The sequence below is a fragment of the Hyla sarda genome, chromosome 1 (genome assembly GCF_029499605.1).
Source record: "Hyla sarda isolate aHylSar1 chromosome 1, aHylSar1.hap1, whole genome shotgun sequence".
Classification (NCBI taxonomy): Eukaryota; Metazoa; Chordata; class Amphibia; order Anura; family Hylidae; genus Hyla; species Hyla sarda.
In genome coordinates this window covers 129871476-129888954 of record NC_079189.1, presented here as the reverse complement: position 1 = coordinate 129888954, position 17479 = coordinate 129871476, and the positions used below count along the sequence as shown (strand labels likewise).

General features: G+C 48.0%; 1 protein-coding gene across 2 annotated transcripts in view; it reads right to left on the bottom strand.

The window, feature by feature from the left end:
* MARCHF1 (membrane associated ring-CH-type finger 1) overlaps window positions 1-17479 on the bottom strand; it is a 383459-nt gene that overhangs the window by 276557 nt on the left and 89423 nt on the right. For both annotated transcript variants that reach the window (XR_008889453.1, XM_056561343.1), the window contains exon 2: window positions 17090-17140. Coding sequence is in view for 1 of the 2 variants with exons in the window: in XM_056561343.1 (XP_056417318.1) it covers window positions 17090-17140 (51 nt within the window). In the remaining variant the exon portion in view is untranslated. The remainder of the gene's footprint in view (window positions 1-17089; window positions 17141-17479) is intronic.

The window sequence follows — 17479 nt, the reverse complement described above, 5'->3', positions numbered from 1 at the left end:
CTTACTGTAAACCCCCGCCCATGTGAATGTACCCTAAAAACACTACACTACATATACACCCCCTTACACTGTCCCACCAATAAAAATGAAAAGCGTATCATACGGTAGTGTTTCCAAAGCGGAGCCTCCAGCTGTTGCAAAACAACAACTCCCAGCATTTCCGGACAGCCACTGACTGTCCAGGCATGCTGGGAGTTTAGCAACAGCTGGAGGCACACTGTTAGGGGTATTCTATGCCAGTGATTCCCTATGTCCACCCCTATGCAATCCCTAATTTAGTCCTCAAATGCGCATGGCTCTCTCTCACTTGCCATGTCGAGGGCAACATATGGAGTATTTCCGTACTCGGGGGCAATTGCGTTACAAATTTTGGGGGGCTTTTTCTCCTTTTAGCCCTTATGAAAAGGAAATGTTGGGGTCTACACCAGCCTGTTAGTGTAAAAAAAGAAATTTACACTAACATGCTGGCGTTGCCCCATGCTTTTTATTTTCTCAAGAGGTAAAAGGAAAAAAGGACCCCAAAATTTGTGACACAATTTCTCCTGAGTACGGAAATACCCCATATGTGGACATAAAATGCTCTGTGGACGCACAACAAGGCTCAGGAGTAAGAGCGCACTATGTACATCAGAGGCCTAAATTGGTGATTTGCACAGGGGCGGCAGATTTTACAGCGGTTCTGACATAAACACAAAAAAATAAACAACCACGTGTCACCCCATTTTGGAAACTAAACCCCTCATAGAACAAAACAATGAGGCATAGTGAGCCGTACCACCCCACAAGTGTTTAACGAATTTTCATTAAAGTTGGATGTGAAAATGAAAAAATAATTTTTTTACTAAAATGTTGGTGTTACCCAACATTTTTCATTTTCACAAAAGAAAATAGGAAAAAAATCCCCCCAAAATCTGTAACCCCATTTCTTCTAAGTAAGAACATACCCCATATGTGGATGTAAAGTGCTCTGCGGGCGAACTACAATGCTCAGAAGAGAAGTAGCGCCATTGGGCTTTTGGAGAGAAAATTTGTCCGGAATTGAAGGCCACGTGTGTTTACAAAGCCCTCATGGTGCTAGAACAATGGACATCCCCCCCATGTGACCCCATTTTGGAAACTTCACCCCTCACATAATGTAAGAAGGGGTGCAGTGAGCATTTATGCCTTGCAGGTGTCTGACAGATTTTTGGAACAGTGGTCCATGAAAATGAAAAAGGAGATTTTTTATGCTTACCGTAAAATCTCTTTCTCGAAGGATCCATTGGGGGACACAGACCATGGGTGTATGCTGCTGTCACTAGGAGGCTCGACACTATGGCAACAAGAGAAGTCGGCTCCTCCCAGAAGGGTATACCCGCCCACAGGCACCTGAAGTAATCAGTTTTAGTCCCAGAGCAATAGAAGACCGACAGGACAAGAGAAAACCACAAACTGTCCGAGCAATCAGAAGAAAAGGCAACTGAACACATCTTCGGACAGATAACTGAAATAGGAACACCAGAAAAAAGGGTGGGAGCTGTGTCCCCCAATGGATCCTTCGAGAAAGAGATTTTACGGTAAGCATAAAAAATCTCCTTTTCTCTATCTGCTCCATTGGGGGACACAGACCATGGGACGTATCAAAGCTGTCCCTTGGGTGGGTAAGGAATCAGACAGGTGGACGGTTGGACCACCGCCGTCTGCAACATCTTACAGCCCAGAGTAGCATCAACCAATGCGAAGGCATGAATCTGGTAGCACCTTGAGAAAGTGTACAAAGACGACCATGCGGACATCTTACAGAACTGCAAGGCCGAAGCCACGTAGCGGAGGGCCCAGGATGCCCCAAAAAACGGGTGGAATGAGCCAAACCCCTGAAGGGTGGGATCCTCCCCTTACAGCGGTAAGCTCCCAAAAAGAGCAGACCGGATCCACCGAAAAATGGTGGTCATAGAAGCAGGTTGTCCTATACAACGACCTTCCGGAAAAACAAAAAAGGGGGTCACACTGAGAGTGACTGAGAGGTAAGTCCGAACAGCCCTCCCCACAACCAGGTTGTGGAACAAACGCTTCCAGGGATGAGAAGGGGCCGGACAAGAGGACGGTAGGACGATGTTCTCATTGAGATGAAAAAGTCAAAAACCATCTCAGGTAAGAAGGATGGACCTGGACAGAAAGTAACTTGTCCTGGTATACCACCAGGAAGGGAGAATGGCAGGAGAGAGCTACCAGCTCTGACACCCTCCTAACAGAGGTAAGAGCAATAACGAACGCCCCCTTCCAGGGAAGGAGGCAAAAAGAAATTTCCCTAAGAGGGCCAAAAGGGGCGTCCTGCAGAGCACCTAAGACCAAGTGTAAGTCCCAAGGGAAAAAAAGGGGACTGATAAGGAGGGGCAGCTTGTGCCACTCCCTGAACTAGGTTCGGACATGATAATTGAACGCCAAAGAACGTTGAAAAAGAATGGAAATGGCCGAAAGCCAACCACGACCGGGGAAAAAGGCTGAGTTTCACACCAAAAGAAATAAGACAGCCAGGTATGGTGGTAAATATTTGCAGAGGAAGGCTTGGGAGCCCTCAGCATGGTGTGAACCACTTGGAAAGAGAAACCGCGGGTCCTCAGAACCGCTGTCTCAACCGCCACGCCGTCAAAAGCAGAGACGGTAAATAGGGGTGGCACAGGAGACCTGATATAGGAGGTCTGGACTATAGGGAAGGTGCAGAGGTAAGTAGTATAGGAGCCTGACCATGACGACGTACCACGCCTGCCGGGGCCAGTCTGGGCCACGAGAATGGCGGGTACGCCCTCTGCTGTGAGTTTCCTCAGGACCCCGAAAAGAGAGGAAGGGGAGGAAACAGATAAGGTAGGGCAAAGCCCGACCAATAAACAGATAAGGTAGGGCAAAGCCTGACCAAGAAATAGGAACGCTTGGTTGTGGCGGGACGTGCAGAGGTCCACGGCTGAAGCGCCCCAGAGGTTGCAGATCACTGCAAACACCTCCGGATGTAGGGACCACTCGCCTTGGACGGCTGAGGACCGGCTGAGAAAGACCACATCCCAGAAACGCCTGGAATGAAAAGTGCTGAGATGGCCGGAAACCTGGTTTCCGCCCAGAAGGAAATTTCCCATGAAGCAAGCAAAGAAAGGATTGCCCTAGGCCCTAACATTTTGAAGGGGAAAAGGGCTTCTTGAGGGACCAAGACCCCAGACCGGCCGGTCCTTGAAAACACCTCCTCAGCCCGACAGACTGGCAGGGAGGGGCAGGAAGGAGCGCCCCCGAAAAAGCAGGGGGGGAACAAAGCCACCATAGAAGGGACCGACAAGACTGTCGAGTGACAATGGAGACCTATCCCACCGGAAGAGAATCATCAATTGAAGAGGTCGGTGATGAAACTGGGCAAATGGCACGGCCTTCACGGCCGCCGCTAATCAACCCAGGACATTTATGCAAAAGCGAATGGAAACTGGAGCAGGGTGCCGAAGTCATCGGACTCTTTATAAGAGAGTCAGCCGATTGGTCGGCAGAGTTGAAAGCGGGCAGAGGCCGCGTCGAACTGGAGCCCCAGGAAAGTGGTTGGACCGAAGAGAGACAAGATCTGGAGGTTGAGACTAAGACTCTCCAGGATCTGGGCCCTGGCTAGGTCTCTGATCAGAAGGTCGTCCAAGTAAGGAATCACGGAAACAACTGTTGTCCGTAAAAGAGGCTATCACAGGTGCCGGGACTGAGTTAAAGGTCCGCGGAGAAGTTGCCAGACCGAAATGGAGAGCCACAATAGAAAATGACTGCCCGGAACTGCAAAGCGGAGGTACCGCTGATGACCAGAACAATGAGATGTGGAGGCAGGCATCCTTGATGTCCACCGAAGAACGAAAAAATTCCCCATGAACCAGGGACGCCAGCCCCCAACGTAGAGACTCCATTCGGGATGGGAAGCAGAAGATGCTGGCTGAGATACTCGAGAACCAAGATTGGGCGAGCAGAAACAAAGAGGTTGGAATAAACCTCAAAAACGTTCCCCTGAAGGAACCGGGACAATGAATGTGTGTAGTCCAGGCATCCCGGAAGAGTAAGAGGCGACCAACCACCCGAGAAAGGTCGGCGGGTGGGGGGCGAGCCATCAGATCGAGGAAGATCTACGGGTGCCTGATGGGGCCGCAAAACGGCCTGAATGGATAGCCGACCTCCGGGAGGGACAGGTCCGGAAGGAGGAAGCCCTCTTCCCGTGAAGGCGCCTGGCTGGACCCTTTGTTGGTACCCTGTGGTGGCACCAAAGGTCCGCAGAACCCGAAGGAGGACTTACGACGGAAAGCGGTTCTGTGAGCCATATCCAGAGGTAATAAAGAACTCTTTTTCACCCGACGCCTCACCTCCTGAAGGTGGTGTCCTTCCAGGCTTTAAGCCACATGGAGGGACGGTGGCTACCAGGTAGCTTGTAGCAAAGGCAGCACAGTGGCTGCGCATGGAACAGAAAATCTCCAGCTGCGGAACATCGGGAGCTAGATTAAATAAATCCTACAGCGGGATCTTGAAGACTACCCTAGCGGATTTGGGAGACCATACTGAAAGGGCCCTTGACCCCCAAGCCGAAGCAAAAGCAGGAAGATCCTGCTGTCTCAAGGCAAAGTTTGCCAAAGTCTCCACATTCATGTCTGCTGGATCTTGAAGGCAGCCGCATCAGTCAAAGGCCCGGTAGGCACCGTAGAGAGGCGGGAGACCAGCAGATCCACAGTTGGAGAGGAGGTCCACCGAGCAAAGAGGTCCTTGGCGAAGGGATACCGCGCTTGAACCTTCTAAGTTTTATGAAGCTTCTTGTCAGGGTGTCTCCAGGCGGATACCATCAGGGCGTAAAATTCAGCGTGAGAACTGAAGGTCTTGGGTGCTGGTCGGGCACAAAGAAACGGAGACTTCTGGAGTCACGTCCGAAGTTCCTGGGTCCTTTAGATGGAAGGTGTATCTTATGGCCGAAACCAATGAGTACACCACATCATTCCTTCAAGTCGGAGGCCGAATCAGAAACCTCATCCGCAAGTTCTCCAGGTGAATGGGAATGAGGTGAGGCAGCCCTGGAAGAGGTCGGGCACGATGAGAGGAAACTTCTGGACCACGTCCAAAGTTCCAGGGTCCTTAGCTGGAAGGTGTCTCTTATGGCCGAAACCAATGAGTACACCACATCAGGCATATCCGTGTGGTCCTCTGAGTCGGAGGCCGAATCAGAAACCTCATCCACAAGTTCTCTGGCAGAATGGGAACGAGGTGAGGCAGCCCTGGAGGTTGGGCAGGATTAAAGGAAACTTCTGGAGCCACGTCCGAAGTTCCTGGGTCCTCTAGATGGAAGGTGTCTCTTGTGGCCGAGACCAATGAGTGCACCATGTCCGACATAGCCGTGTGGTCGTCTGAATCAGAGGCTGAATCGGAAACTGCATCCACAAGTTCTCCAGGTGAATGGAAACGTGTGAGGTGGCCCTGGAAGAGGGGGAGACTAACCAGGTACGCAGGTCTGGAGAGCCAGAGCGGCGACCATGGGAGCGTCCTCTAGGGGAGCGACGCTTGCTACAGGGCAGAGTAACTGAGCGATGCCTGTGAAGGGAGCGCCCGTGCCTGCCAGAAGACTCAGAGGATGAGTCAGATGAAAAGCACCCCCATGACGCTACGAGAGCATCAGTATAAAAGGAGAGTGGGACCCTCCGGAGGGCCGGGAGGGCCTCTCCAATGCAGTCACCACATAACGGGAGACCTGAGCCAAGTCGGATATAGACTGGGGGAGGGAGAGAACACAGGCTGGAGGGGCGGCCTTTTTTTTTTTTTCTTTGAACCCACCGGGTCTGGTAGACAACCGGGGTAGAATAGCAGGGGGGTCTGTGGGAACATTGGAGCAGGCAGAACAAGTGGTTCAGCAGAACCAGACATTTTTGAAATACAGCTTTTATAGATGTAATGAGTGGCTAACACTCCAGTTAACTGTTTAGAGGGAGCAAATGGGTTCAGCAGAACCAGGCATTTTGGAATTACAGCTTTTACAGACTAAATGATGAACTAACGCTCCAGTTGTCTGTGCAGCCCAAGTCTGTGACCCCAGGGCAGCTGCTGTGAGGAGACAAAGAAGGGAGAAATGCTGGCCAATAGCAAAATAGGGGCGGGCCAGGAGCAGGGGCACTGCTGATTGGCCCCTGCCTCTCACAATGTGCGCACAGCGCTGATTGGAGGCTAATTAACGCCTCTCAGAAGCCCTGGCAACAGAGGGGCGGAGCTACAGCGCCCTCAGCTTCTGACAAGAAGGTCAGTAATGGCGCCCACATCCGCTCCTCTCCCCGAGCGCACATGTCATTCACATATGCGCTTGTGGGGAAGCGAGCGAGACGCCGCCGGCAGCCGACAGGTAGAAGCAGAGTGATCTGTGAAACGGACGTAGTCCCGTCTCTTCTCCCCCTCCTGACGTGTCTTGTACCTCCAGCGGGAATAAAGCTTTTTTTTAACTGCATCCGGATCGAGTGCCATGGCTTCTTTCTATACAAGGTATAATTTATTTAGGATGTCCATTTTCCTTATAAGCAGAGAGTTTCAAAGTAAAAAAAATGCTAAATTTTCAACAAATTATCAATGAAAATTATCAATGAAAATTTACGACTAACATAAAGTAGAATATGTCACGAAAAAACTATCTCGGAATCAGAATGAAAAGTAAAAGCATCCCAGAGTTATTAATGCTTAACCCCTTAAGGACCAATCCCATTTTGACCTTAAGGACAAGAGCGTTTTTTTCCCATTTAACCCTGTCCCTTTAAGCATTAATAACTCTGGGATGCTTTTACTTTTCATTCTGATTCAGATATAGTTTTTTCGTGACATACAGTATTCTACTTTATGATAGTGGTAAATTTTCGTCGATACTTGCATGCTTTCTTAGTGAAAAATTCAAAAATTTGATGAAAAATTTTAAATGTTGCATTTTTCTAACTTTGAAGCTCTCTGCTTGTACGGAAAATAGACATTCCAAATAAATAATACATTGATTCACATATACAATGTGTCTACTTTATGTTTGCATCATAAAGTTGACATGTTTTTACTTTTGGAAGACATCAGAGGGTTTCAAAGTTCAGCAGCAATTTTCCAATTTTTCACAAAATGTTCAAAATCGGAATTTTTCAGGGACCCGTTCAGTTTTGAAGTGTATTTGAAGGGCTTTCTTATAAGAAATAACCCATGAATGAAAGTATTCAAAATTACATTCAGTAAGTGTGTTAACACTTTGGGTGTATCACAGGAATAGCAGCAAAGTGAAGGAGAAAATTCAAAATCTTCATTTTTTACACTCTTGTTCTTGTAGGCCCAGATTTTGAATTTTTGCAAGGTGTAAAAGGAAAGAAATCACCCTAAAATTTGTAACCCAATTTCTCAATGGGATTTTGGAGAGTGAGTTTTTCTGAAATGGTTTTTGGGGGGCATGTCACATTTAGGAAGCCTCTAGGGTGCAGGAACAGCGGAAAAAAAAAAACCATGGCATACTATTTTGGAAACTACACCCCTCAAGGAATGTAACAAGGGGTACATTGAGCCTTAACACCCCACAGGTGTTTGACGACTTTTCGTTAAAGTTGGATGTATAAATGAATCTTTTTTTTTTTTTTTTTTTTTTTTACTAAAATGCAGTTTTTTCCCCAAATTTTACATTTTTTCAAGCGGTAATAGGAGAAAATGCCCCCCAAAATTTGTAACCCCATCTCTTCTGAGTATGGAAATACCCCATGTGTGGACGTCAAGTGCACTGTGGGCGCACTACAATGCTCAGAAGAGAAGAAGTCGCATCTGCAAATTTTGCTGAAATGGGGGGCACATCGCATTTACCGTTGTGGTGGTACCTCGCACAGGGACAGGTGAGCTGCCGTTACCATGAATTGTGGTGAGCATAAGGACATCCCTCTTATCCTTATACCTGACCAGCAACAGGTTTTCATGGGTAAGGGCATGGGACTAACCCTTGGGCATAGGTGTCCGGATCAAATTTAGAGGGAGGCCTCTCTGGTTCTATCGCACGGTCCCACAAGCGGACATGGATCTGGCGGCAAGGGATGTGAACAGAGGGATGCTGGTATAAAAGTTGTCCACATACATGTGGTAACCCTTATCCAGCAATGGGTGTACAAGGTCCCAAACAATATTCCCCCTTACACCCAGAGTAGGGGGAAATTCTTGGGGTTCAATACAGGAATCTCGTCCCTCATATACTCTAAACTTGTAAGTGTACCCGGAGGTACTCTCACAAAGTTTCTAGAGTTTCCCGACATACCGCGCCCGCTTCGAGGGAATATACTGGCAGATGATGAGTCTCCCCTTACAACTGATAAGAGACTAATCTATTGAGAGCTCCCTGAGGGGTACGTAGACCTCCAAAAATTTGGCCCCAAAGTGACCTATGACCGGCCTCACTTTGTAAAGCCGGTCATAGGTGAGATCACTTCAGGGGGTACATGCCGCATTATCAGTGTAATGCAGGCATTTCCGAATGGCCTTGAACTGCCTCCATGCCATGACCATACTGTAAAGCGGGGTCTGGTAGAGGATGTCCCAGCTCCACTACTGCCTGACACTGGGTTTTTTGACCAGACCCATATGCAGCACGAAACCCTAAAATGTTTTTTTTTTACTTTTTTTTTTTTTAACTCCTACCTGTCCTTGCAGACAAAACTCACCCTGCACTACTGGAGACAGGAGGACAGTTCTTCTGCCCTGAGGGGCACAGATCTCGGCGGGGGGGGGGGGGGGGTCCCTGGCTACTTCTCACAGCTCTGCCCGCTGACTGAACTTGGTGGGTGAGCAGAGCTGTGAGAAGGGGACATTAACCCCTCCTCTGCTGGCTGCTATTGGTCCGACCAATGGCAGCGTTCTTGGGGGAGGGGGGTGACGCATTCGCCACATCCCCCTAGCTACAAGAGGTGATTGGTGGTGTATACTACACCACCAATCACCATCTAACTCTTGGTAACCGGGTCCCATGTGACCCGTATGACCGGAATCGCTGCAAATCGCCAACATGAGGGGTCTCAGGACCCCCCTGGGCATTGGCACGGGATGCCTGCAGATAGATATCAGCAGTTATCCTGGCCCGGTCCCCACCTGAAGCGCGGCAGGGACCGAAATTCCCACGGGCATACAGGTGCGCCCTTGGTCCTTAAGTACCAGGATGTCAGGGCGTACCTGTACGCCCATGGTCCCTAAGTGGTTAAAGTAACAGTAGTCAGATTTGAAAAAAAAGGGCTGATTCCTTAAGGTGAAAAAGGGCTCAGTCCTTAAGGGGTTAAGCAGTATTGTAAAATAATACAAATGCCCACCTGCCTTGTAGTGGGTGGTGCCATGGTAACATAACACTGTATCATCTGGTAACATAGTAAGAACATAATGAAAATATAAATAGCAAGCTGGTAACTGCTAAGACTGTGCTAGTACTGGCACTTATCTGGGCATGCTGCTGCACTGTTAAGTATTGAAAAGCCAAGATTCTCAGAATTACATGCACCAAATCTCATTAGCAGGTTCTGCTCTACATGTGTCTTTGAGAACAGGAGTGGCAAAATTTTATAACTGATAAAAAAGATCATACATAAAACATTTTGGACTCTGGATGGATCATACAAATGATTTTATAAAGGTATGCTTTACAAAAATGAAGTATGAAGACTGGGCATGTAGAGAACTGTGTAGATATAATCTAATAAACTCATTCCTGTTATCTTGTGTTTTCTGATTTAATAGAGTTCACAGTTTATTTCAATACTTTTGTTATTTGTGCATTCTGATTTTCAGCTTTAGTGTGTTAATCAGTATCAAAATTGATAAATACATTGCAGAGGTCTTTGTACTTTATAGATATATATCTTAAGGAGCTCATACAGTGTTTTTCTACTATGTTACAACAAATTGTTCACTATATAGAATTCTATATCCTGAATAGATCTATTTAAATCAGTGTATCTGTATGAGTCACACAGTTGAAGCTAACCTGTATTTTGGTGAGGTTTCTGTGCCGAAATCCACATCAAATCTAATGGTTATTCACATCAAGTGAATGGGGTTTCCTCTAACTAATAATGGCTAAGATAATAATTCTTCAAGCTATCAATGTCCTTTTTTTGTAAACAATGGGACTGTATGTTGCATTGTAAAAAGTTTGATATCCAATAGTATCCATAGGTCACAGTGAAGAGTTTGGATATGGGTTGGAGCCAGGACTTCTGTATCAATAGCTTAAAGCTTGAACATAAAAAAAAAAAAAAAAAAATAAAACATTTACTAACATGGCTATTACTGTATCTATAGTAGCCAAACTCCTAGGGCCCAAATCTGAGAGCAACTCACACTGTTTCTTTTCTTTAAGAGAAGAGATGAACAGCTCCACTATATGAGTTATATTTATGCAGAAGATCTTCTATATGAAGGTAAGTAATAGGTGTTACGCCGAGCGCTCCGGGTTCCCGCTCCTCCACGGAGCGCTCCCAACATTCTCGCAATTGCAGCGCCCCGGTCAGACCTGCTGACCGGGTGCGCTGCGATACCTCTCCCAGCCGGGATGCGAGTTGATATGCGGCAGGCGCCCGCTCGCGATGCGCATCCCGGCTCCCGTACCTGACTCGCTCTCCGTCGGTCTTGTCCCGCCTGGTTCTAATTAGTGAATTCACCTGTGCACTTCCCTATATAACCTCACTTCCCCTTCCCTTCCTTGCCGGATCTTGTTGCCATCGTGCCAGTGAAAGCGTTTCCCAGTGTGTTCCTAGCCTGTGTTCCAGACCTCCTGCCATTGCCCCTGACTACGATCCTTGCTGCCTGCCCCGACCTTCTGCTACGTCCGACCTTGCTCTTGTCTACTCCCTTGTACCGCGCCTATCTTCAGCAGTCAGAGAGGTTGAGCCGTTGCTAGTGGATACGACCTGGTTGCTACCGCCGCTGCAAGACCATCCCGCTTTGCGGCGGGCTCTGGTGAAAACCAGTAGCAGCTTAGAACCGGTCCACTAGCACGGTCCACGCCAATCCCTCTCTGGCACAGAGGATCCACCTCCTGCCAGCCGAATCGTGACAGTAGATCCGGCCATGGATCCCGCTGAAGTTCCACTGCCGGTTGTCGCCGACCTCACCACTGTGGTCGCCCAGCAGTCGCAACAGATAGCGCAACAAGGCCACCAGCTGTCTCAACTGACCGTGATGCTACAGCAGCTACTACCACAGCTTCAGCAATCATCTCCTCCGCCAGCTCCTGCACCTCCTCCGCAGCGAGTGGCCGCTTCCGGCCTACGACTTTCCTTGCCGGATAAATTTGATGGGGACTCTAACTTTTGCCGTGGCTTTCTTTCACAATGTTCCCTGCACTTGGAGATGATGTCGGACCGGTTTCCTACTGAAAGGTCTAAGGTAGCTTTCGTAGTCAGCCTTCTGTCTGGGAAAGCTCTGTCATGGGCCACACCGCTCTGGGACCGCAATGACCCCGTCACTGCCTCTGTACACTCCTTCTTCTCGGAAATTTGAAGTGTCTTTGAGGAACCTGCCCGAGCCTCTTCTGCTGAGACTGCCCTGCTGAACCTGGTCCAGGGTAATTCTTCCGTTGGCGAGTACGCCATCCAATTCCGTACTCTTGCTTCTGAATTATCCTGGAATAATGAGGCCCTCTGCGCGACCTTTAAAAAAGGCCTATCCAGCAACATTAAAGATGTTCTGGCCGCACGAGAAATTCCTGCTAACCTGCATGAACTCATTCATCTTGCCACTCGCATTGACATGCGTTTTTCCGAAAGGCGTCAGGAGCTCCGCCAGGATATGGACTTTGTTCGCACGAGGCGTTTTTTCTCCCCGGCTCCTCTCTCCTCTGGTCCTCTGCAATCCGTTCCTGTGCCTCCCGCCGTGGAGGCTATGCAAGTTGACCGGTCTCGCTTGACACCTCAAGAGAGGACACGACGCCGCATGGAGAATCTTTGCCTGTACTGTGCCGGTACCGAACACTTCCTGAAGGATTGTCCTATCCGTCCTCCCCGCCTGGAAAGACGTACGCTGACTCCGCACAAAGGTGAGACAGTTCTTGATGTCAACTCTGCTTCTCCACGCCTTACTGTGCCTGTGCGGATATCTGCCTCTACCTTCTCCTTCTCTACTAAGGCCTTCTTGGATTCCGGATCTGCAGGAAATTTTATTTTGGCCTCTCTCATCAACAGGTTCAACATCCCAGTGACCAGTCTCGCCAGACCCCTCTACATCAATTGTGTTAACAATGAAAGATTGGACTGTGCCGTGCGTTACCGCACGGAACCCCTCCTAATGTGCATCGGACCTCATCACGAAAAAATTGAGTTTTTGGTCCTCTCCAATTGCACTTCCGAAATTCTCCTTGGACTACCGTGGCTTCAAAGCCATTCCCCAACCCTTGATTGGTCCACAGGAGAGATCAAGAGCTGGGGTACTTCTTGTTTCAAGGACTGTCTTAAACCGGTTCCCAGTACTCCCTGCCGTGACCCTGTGGTTCCCCCTGTAACCGGTCTCCCTAAGGCTTATATGGACTATGCTGACGTATTTTGCAAAAAGCAAGCTGAGACTTTACCCCCTCACAGGCCTTTTGACTGTCCTATTGACCTCCTCCCGGGCACTACTCCACCCCGGGGCAGAATTTATCCTCTGTCCGCCCCAGAGACTCTTGCTATGTCTGAATACATCCAGGAAAATTTAAAAAAGGGGTTTATCCGCAAATCCTCCTCTCCTGCCGGAGCTGGATTTTTCTTTGTGTCCAAAAAGGATGGCTCCCTACGTCCTTGCATTGATTACCGCGGACTTAATAAAATCACGGTAAAGAACCGCTACCCCCTACCTCTTATCTCTGAACTCTTTGATCGCCTTCAAGGTGCCCACATCTTTACCAAACTGGACTTAAGAGGTGCATATAATCTCATCCGCATCAGGGAGGGGGACGAATGGAAAACTGCATTTAACACCAGAGATGGACACTTTGAGTATCTGGTCATGCCCTTTGGCCTGTGCAACGCCCCTACCGTCTTCCAAGACTTTGTTAATGAAATTTTTCGTGATCTCTTATATTCCTGTGTTGTTGTGTATCTGGACGATATTCTGATTTTTTCTGCCAACTTAGAAGAACATCGCCAGCATGTCCGCATGGTTCTTCAGAGACTTCGAGACAATCAACTTTATGTCAAAATGGAGAAATGTCTGTTTGAATGTCAATCTCTTCCTTTCCTAGGATACTTGGTCTCTGGCCAGGGACTACAAATGGACCCAGATAAACTCTCTGCCGTCTTAGATTGGCCACGCCCCTCCGGACTCCGTGCTATCCAACGTTTTTTGGGGTTCGCCAATTATTACAGACAATTCATTCCACATTTTTCCACTATTGTGGCTCCTATCGTGGCTTTAACCAAGAAGAATGCCAATCCTAAGTCCTGGTCTCCCCAAGCGGAAGACGCATTTAAACGGCTCAAGTCTGCCTTTTCTTCTGCTCCCGTGCTCTCCAGACCTGACCCATCTAAACCCTTCCTATTGGAGGTTGATGCCTCCTCAGTGGGAGCTGGAGCGGTCCTTCTACAAAAAAATTCTTCTGGGCATGCTGTTACCTGTGGTTTTTTTTCTAGGACCTTCTCTCCGGCGGAGAGGAACTACTCCATCGGGGATCGAGAACTACTGGCCATTAAATTGGCACTTGAGGAATGGAGGCATCTGCTGGAGGGATCAAAATTTCCAGTTATCATTTACACCGATCACAAGAATCTCTCCTATCTCCAGTCTGCCCAACGGCTGAATCCTCGCCAGGCCAGGTGGTCGTTGTTCTTTGCCCGTTTTAACTTTGAAATTCATTTTCGCCCTGCCGACAAGAACATTAGGGCCGATGCTCTCTCTCGTTCCTCGGATGCCTCGGAAGTAGAGGTCTCTCCGCAACACATCATTCCTCCTGACTGTCTGATCTCCACTTCTCCAGTCTCCATCAGGCAAACTCCTCCAGGGAAGACCTTCGTTTCTCCACGCCAACGTCTCGGGATTCTCAAATGGGGTCACTCCTCCCACCTCGCAGGCCATGCGGGCATCAAAAAGTCCTTGCAACTCATCTCTCGTTTCTATTGGTGGCCGACTCTGGAGACGGATGTTGTTGATTTTGTGCGGGCCTGTACTGTCTGTGCCCGGGATAAGACTCCTCGCCAGAAGCCTGCTGGTCTCCTTCATCCTCTGCCTGTCCCCGAACAGCCTTGGTCTCTGATTGGTATGGACTTTATTACAGACTTACCCCCATCCCGTGGCAACACTGTTGTTTGGGTGGTCGTTGATCGATTTTCCAAGATGGCACATTTTATTCCTCTTCCTGGTCTCCCTTCAGCGCCTCAGTTGGCAAAACAATTTTTTGTACACATTTTTCGTCTTCACGGTTTGCCCACACAGATCGTCTCGGATAGAGGCGTCCAATTCGTGTCTAAATTCTGGAGGGCCCTCTGTAAACAGCTCAAGATTAAATTAAACTTCTCTTCTTCTTATCATCCCCAATCCAATGGGCAAGTAGAAAGAATTAACCAGGTCCTGGGTGACTATTTACGGCATTTTGTTTCCTCCCGCCAGGATGACTGGGCAGATCTTCTACCATGGGCCGAATTTTCATACAACTTCAGAGTCTCAGAATCTTCTGCTAAGTCCCCATTTTTCGTGGTGTACGGCCGTCACCCTCTTCCCCCCCTCCCTACTCCCTTGCCCTCTGGTTTGCCCGCTGTGGATGAAGTGACTCGTGATCTTTCCACCATATGGAAAGAGACCCAAAATTCTCTTTTACAGGCTTCATCCCGCATGAAAAGGTTTGCCGATAAGAAAAGAAGAACTCCCCCCATTTTTGCGCCCGGAGACAAGGTATGGCTCTCCGCTAAATATGTCCGCTTTCGTGTCCCCAGTTACAAACTGGGACCACGCTATCTTGGTCCTTTCAAAGTCTTGTGCCAGATTAATCCTGTCTCTTACAAACTCCTTCTTCCTCCTTCTCTCCGTATTCCCAATGCCTTCCATGTCTCTCTCCTTAAACCACTCATCATTAATCGCTTCTCTCCCAAATTTGTTTCTCCCACTCCTGTTTCCGGCTCTTCTGACGTCTTCTCCGTGAAGGAGATTCTGGCCTCCAAGACGGTCAGAGGAAAAAAAAATTTCCTGGTGGATTGGGAGGGCTGTGGTCCTGAAGAGAGATCCTGGGAACCTGAGGACAACATCCTAGACAAAAGTCTTGTCCTCAGGTTCTCAGGCTCCAAGAGGAGGGGGAGACCCAAGGGGGGGGTACTGTTACGCCGAGCGCTCCGGGTCCCCGCTCCTCCCCAGAGCGCTCGCAACATTCTCGCAATTGCAGCGCCCCGGTCAGACCTGCTGACCGGGTGCGCTGCGATACCTCTCCCAGCCGGGATGCGATTCGCTATGCGGCAGGCGCCCGCTCGCGATGCGCATCCCGGCTCCCGTACCTGACTCGCTCTCCGTCGGTCTTGTCCCGGCGCGCGCGGCCCCGCTCCCTAGGGCGCGCGCACGCCGGGTCTCTGCGATTTAAAGGGCCAGTGTGCCGCTGATTGGCGCCTGGTTCTAATTAGTGAATTCACCTGTGCACTTCCCTATATAACCTCACTTCCCCTTCCCTTCCTTGCCGGATCTTGTTGCCATCGTGCCAGTGAAAGCGTTTCCCAGTGTGTTCCTAGCCTGTGTTCCAGACCTCCTGCCGTTGCCCCTGACTACGATCCTTGCTGCCTGCCCCGACCTTCTGCTACGTCCAACCTTGCTCTTGTCTACTCCCTTGTACCGCGCCTATCTTCAGCAGTCAGAGAGGTTGAGCCGTTGCTAGTGGATACGACCTGGTTGCTACCGCCGCTGCAAGACCATCCCGCTTTGCGGCGGGCTCTGGTGAAAACCAGTAGCAGCTTAAAACCGGTCCACTAGCACGGTCCACGCCAATCCCTCTCTGGCACAGAGGATCCACCTACTGCCAGCCGAATCGTGACAATAGGTCAGCACTGCAGTTAACTCCCGGTGCCCGCGGATAGGTGAATAGTAGAAAAACAAGAAAATCCTGATACTCTTGTAATGCTTTTAAACGTTCTTTACTTGAGTCTTTGCATATACAGCATATGTTATATAGCAGCCCACGTTCCGGCAAGACACCTTTCTCAACTGCATTCTGCTATATAACATATGCTGTATATGCAAAGACTCAAGTAAAGAACATTTAAAAGCATTACAAGAGTGCCGGAATTTTCTTGTTTTTCTTCATCTACTATATGACACTTTTACTCAACTGATGCTCTGCGCACATAAACAAGATTAAAAGACATGGCTGCTTTCTTCACGAAATAATACCTGGTCTTGGGTTGTTTCTGGTTTTGCAGCTCAGCTTTGTACTTTGTGTACTTTGTGTACTTTTGTATACATCACTGCCATTTGCAGTCAAAAGATGGGAATGCCCATCCCTGAATTGCTTACAGCACCCTATGAATTGTAGTTGCACCCCTAGTTTATATTCAAAATGTGACTTTGCTGCTTAAAAGTACAATAGATAATAATGTAAAGCTATGTCGTGTTATGTTCTGTTCTGACAGTCAAAGGAAAGAAAAGCTTTCTACTAATGTGTTTATTCATTTATTTACACTTTGTAGTTATCCCACAGCATGTTTAATTCATGTATTATTTTTCTGACATTCTTTCTTTGCAGATTAGACATTCCACAACTGCCAAAGCATTCTTGCAGTGTGTGAACATGTATATACTGTATTAAAAATGGCTAATAGTTTGCATAAATTAATGTATTTCTAAACACTTGTCATCAGTCGCATCTCATGAATTTCAAATGAGAACAGAGACATGAAACATTTATCCCGTCTTCATATTTGTTCTATTGTCTTGGGTAGATAGTTTGAATAACATGAAAGCAATATGCCGCATTACAAGCTTGACATGTGCAAGTTAGATTGGCAGTGCATCATTCTAATTAAAGTCAGGAAAAAAAATGTTTAACTGAAGCCTGCAGATGACATACAGGATATGCATATAATGTACAATAAATGATGTACGTCACCTTAGTGTCCTCTATCAAGAGGAAGAACAGGTAATATTTTTAACATACCTTTGAAATGTTGCTTGATCGACTTGCTGAACGCCCAGGGGATTTGTCATTCTGCAAAACAAAACAAGATTAGCACAATAGGTGTGATAAGTATGTAGAATTGTATCTTCTGTCCTCACTTTTATCCATGCTGTGTCCATTAGTTTTAATTACTGGGTAGAACAGCAAAGTCTGAACTGAAGACTTCAATGTTATAATTATCGAAGTATTATAGTAATGTGAGGAGCATACAGATTAAGGCTCTGAATCTGAAGTTAATTGACTTAACGCTAAAATATCCTGGACTGTAACCATATATATTAGGACAGATAGATAAAGAGATAGATATCCAAAATAGACAAGACCGTAGCACACAGATGTAGTGAAAAAATAAAGGTGATTTTATTTCAT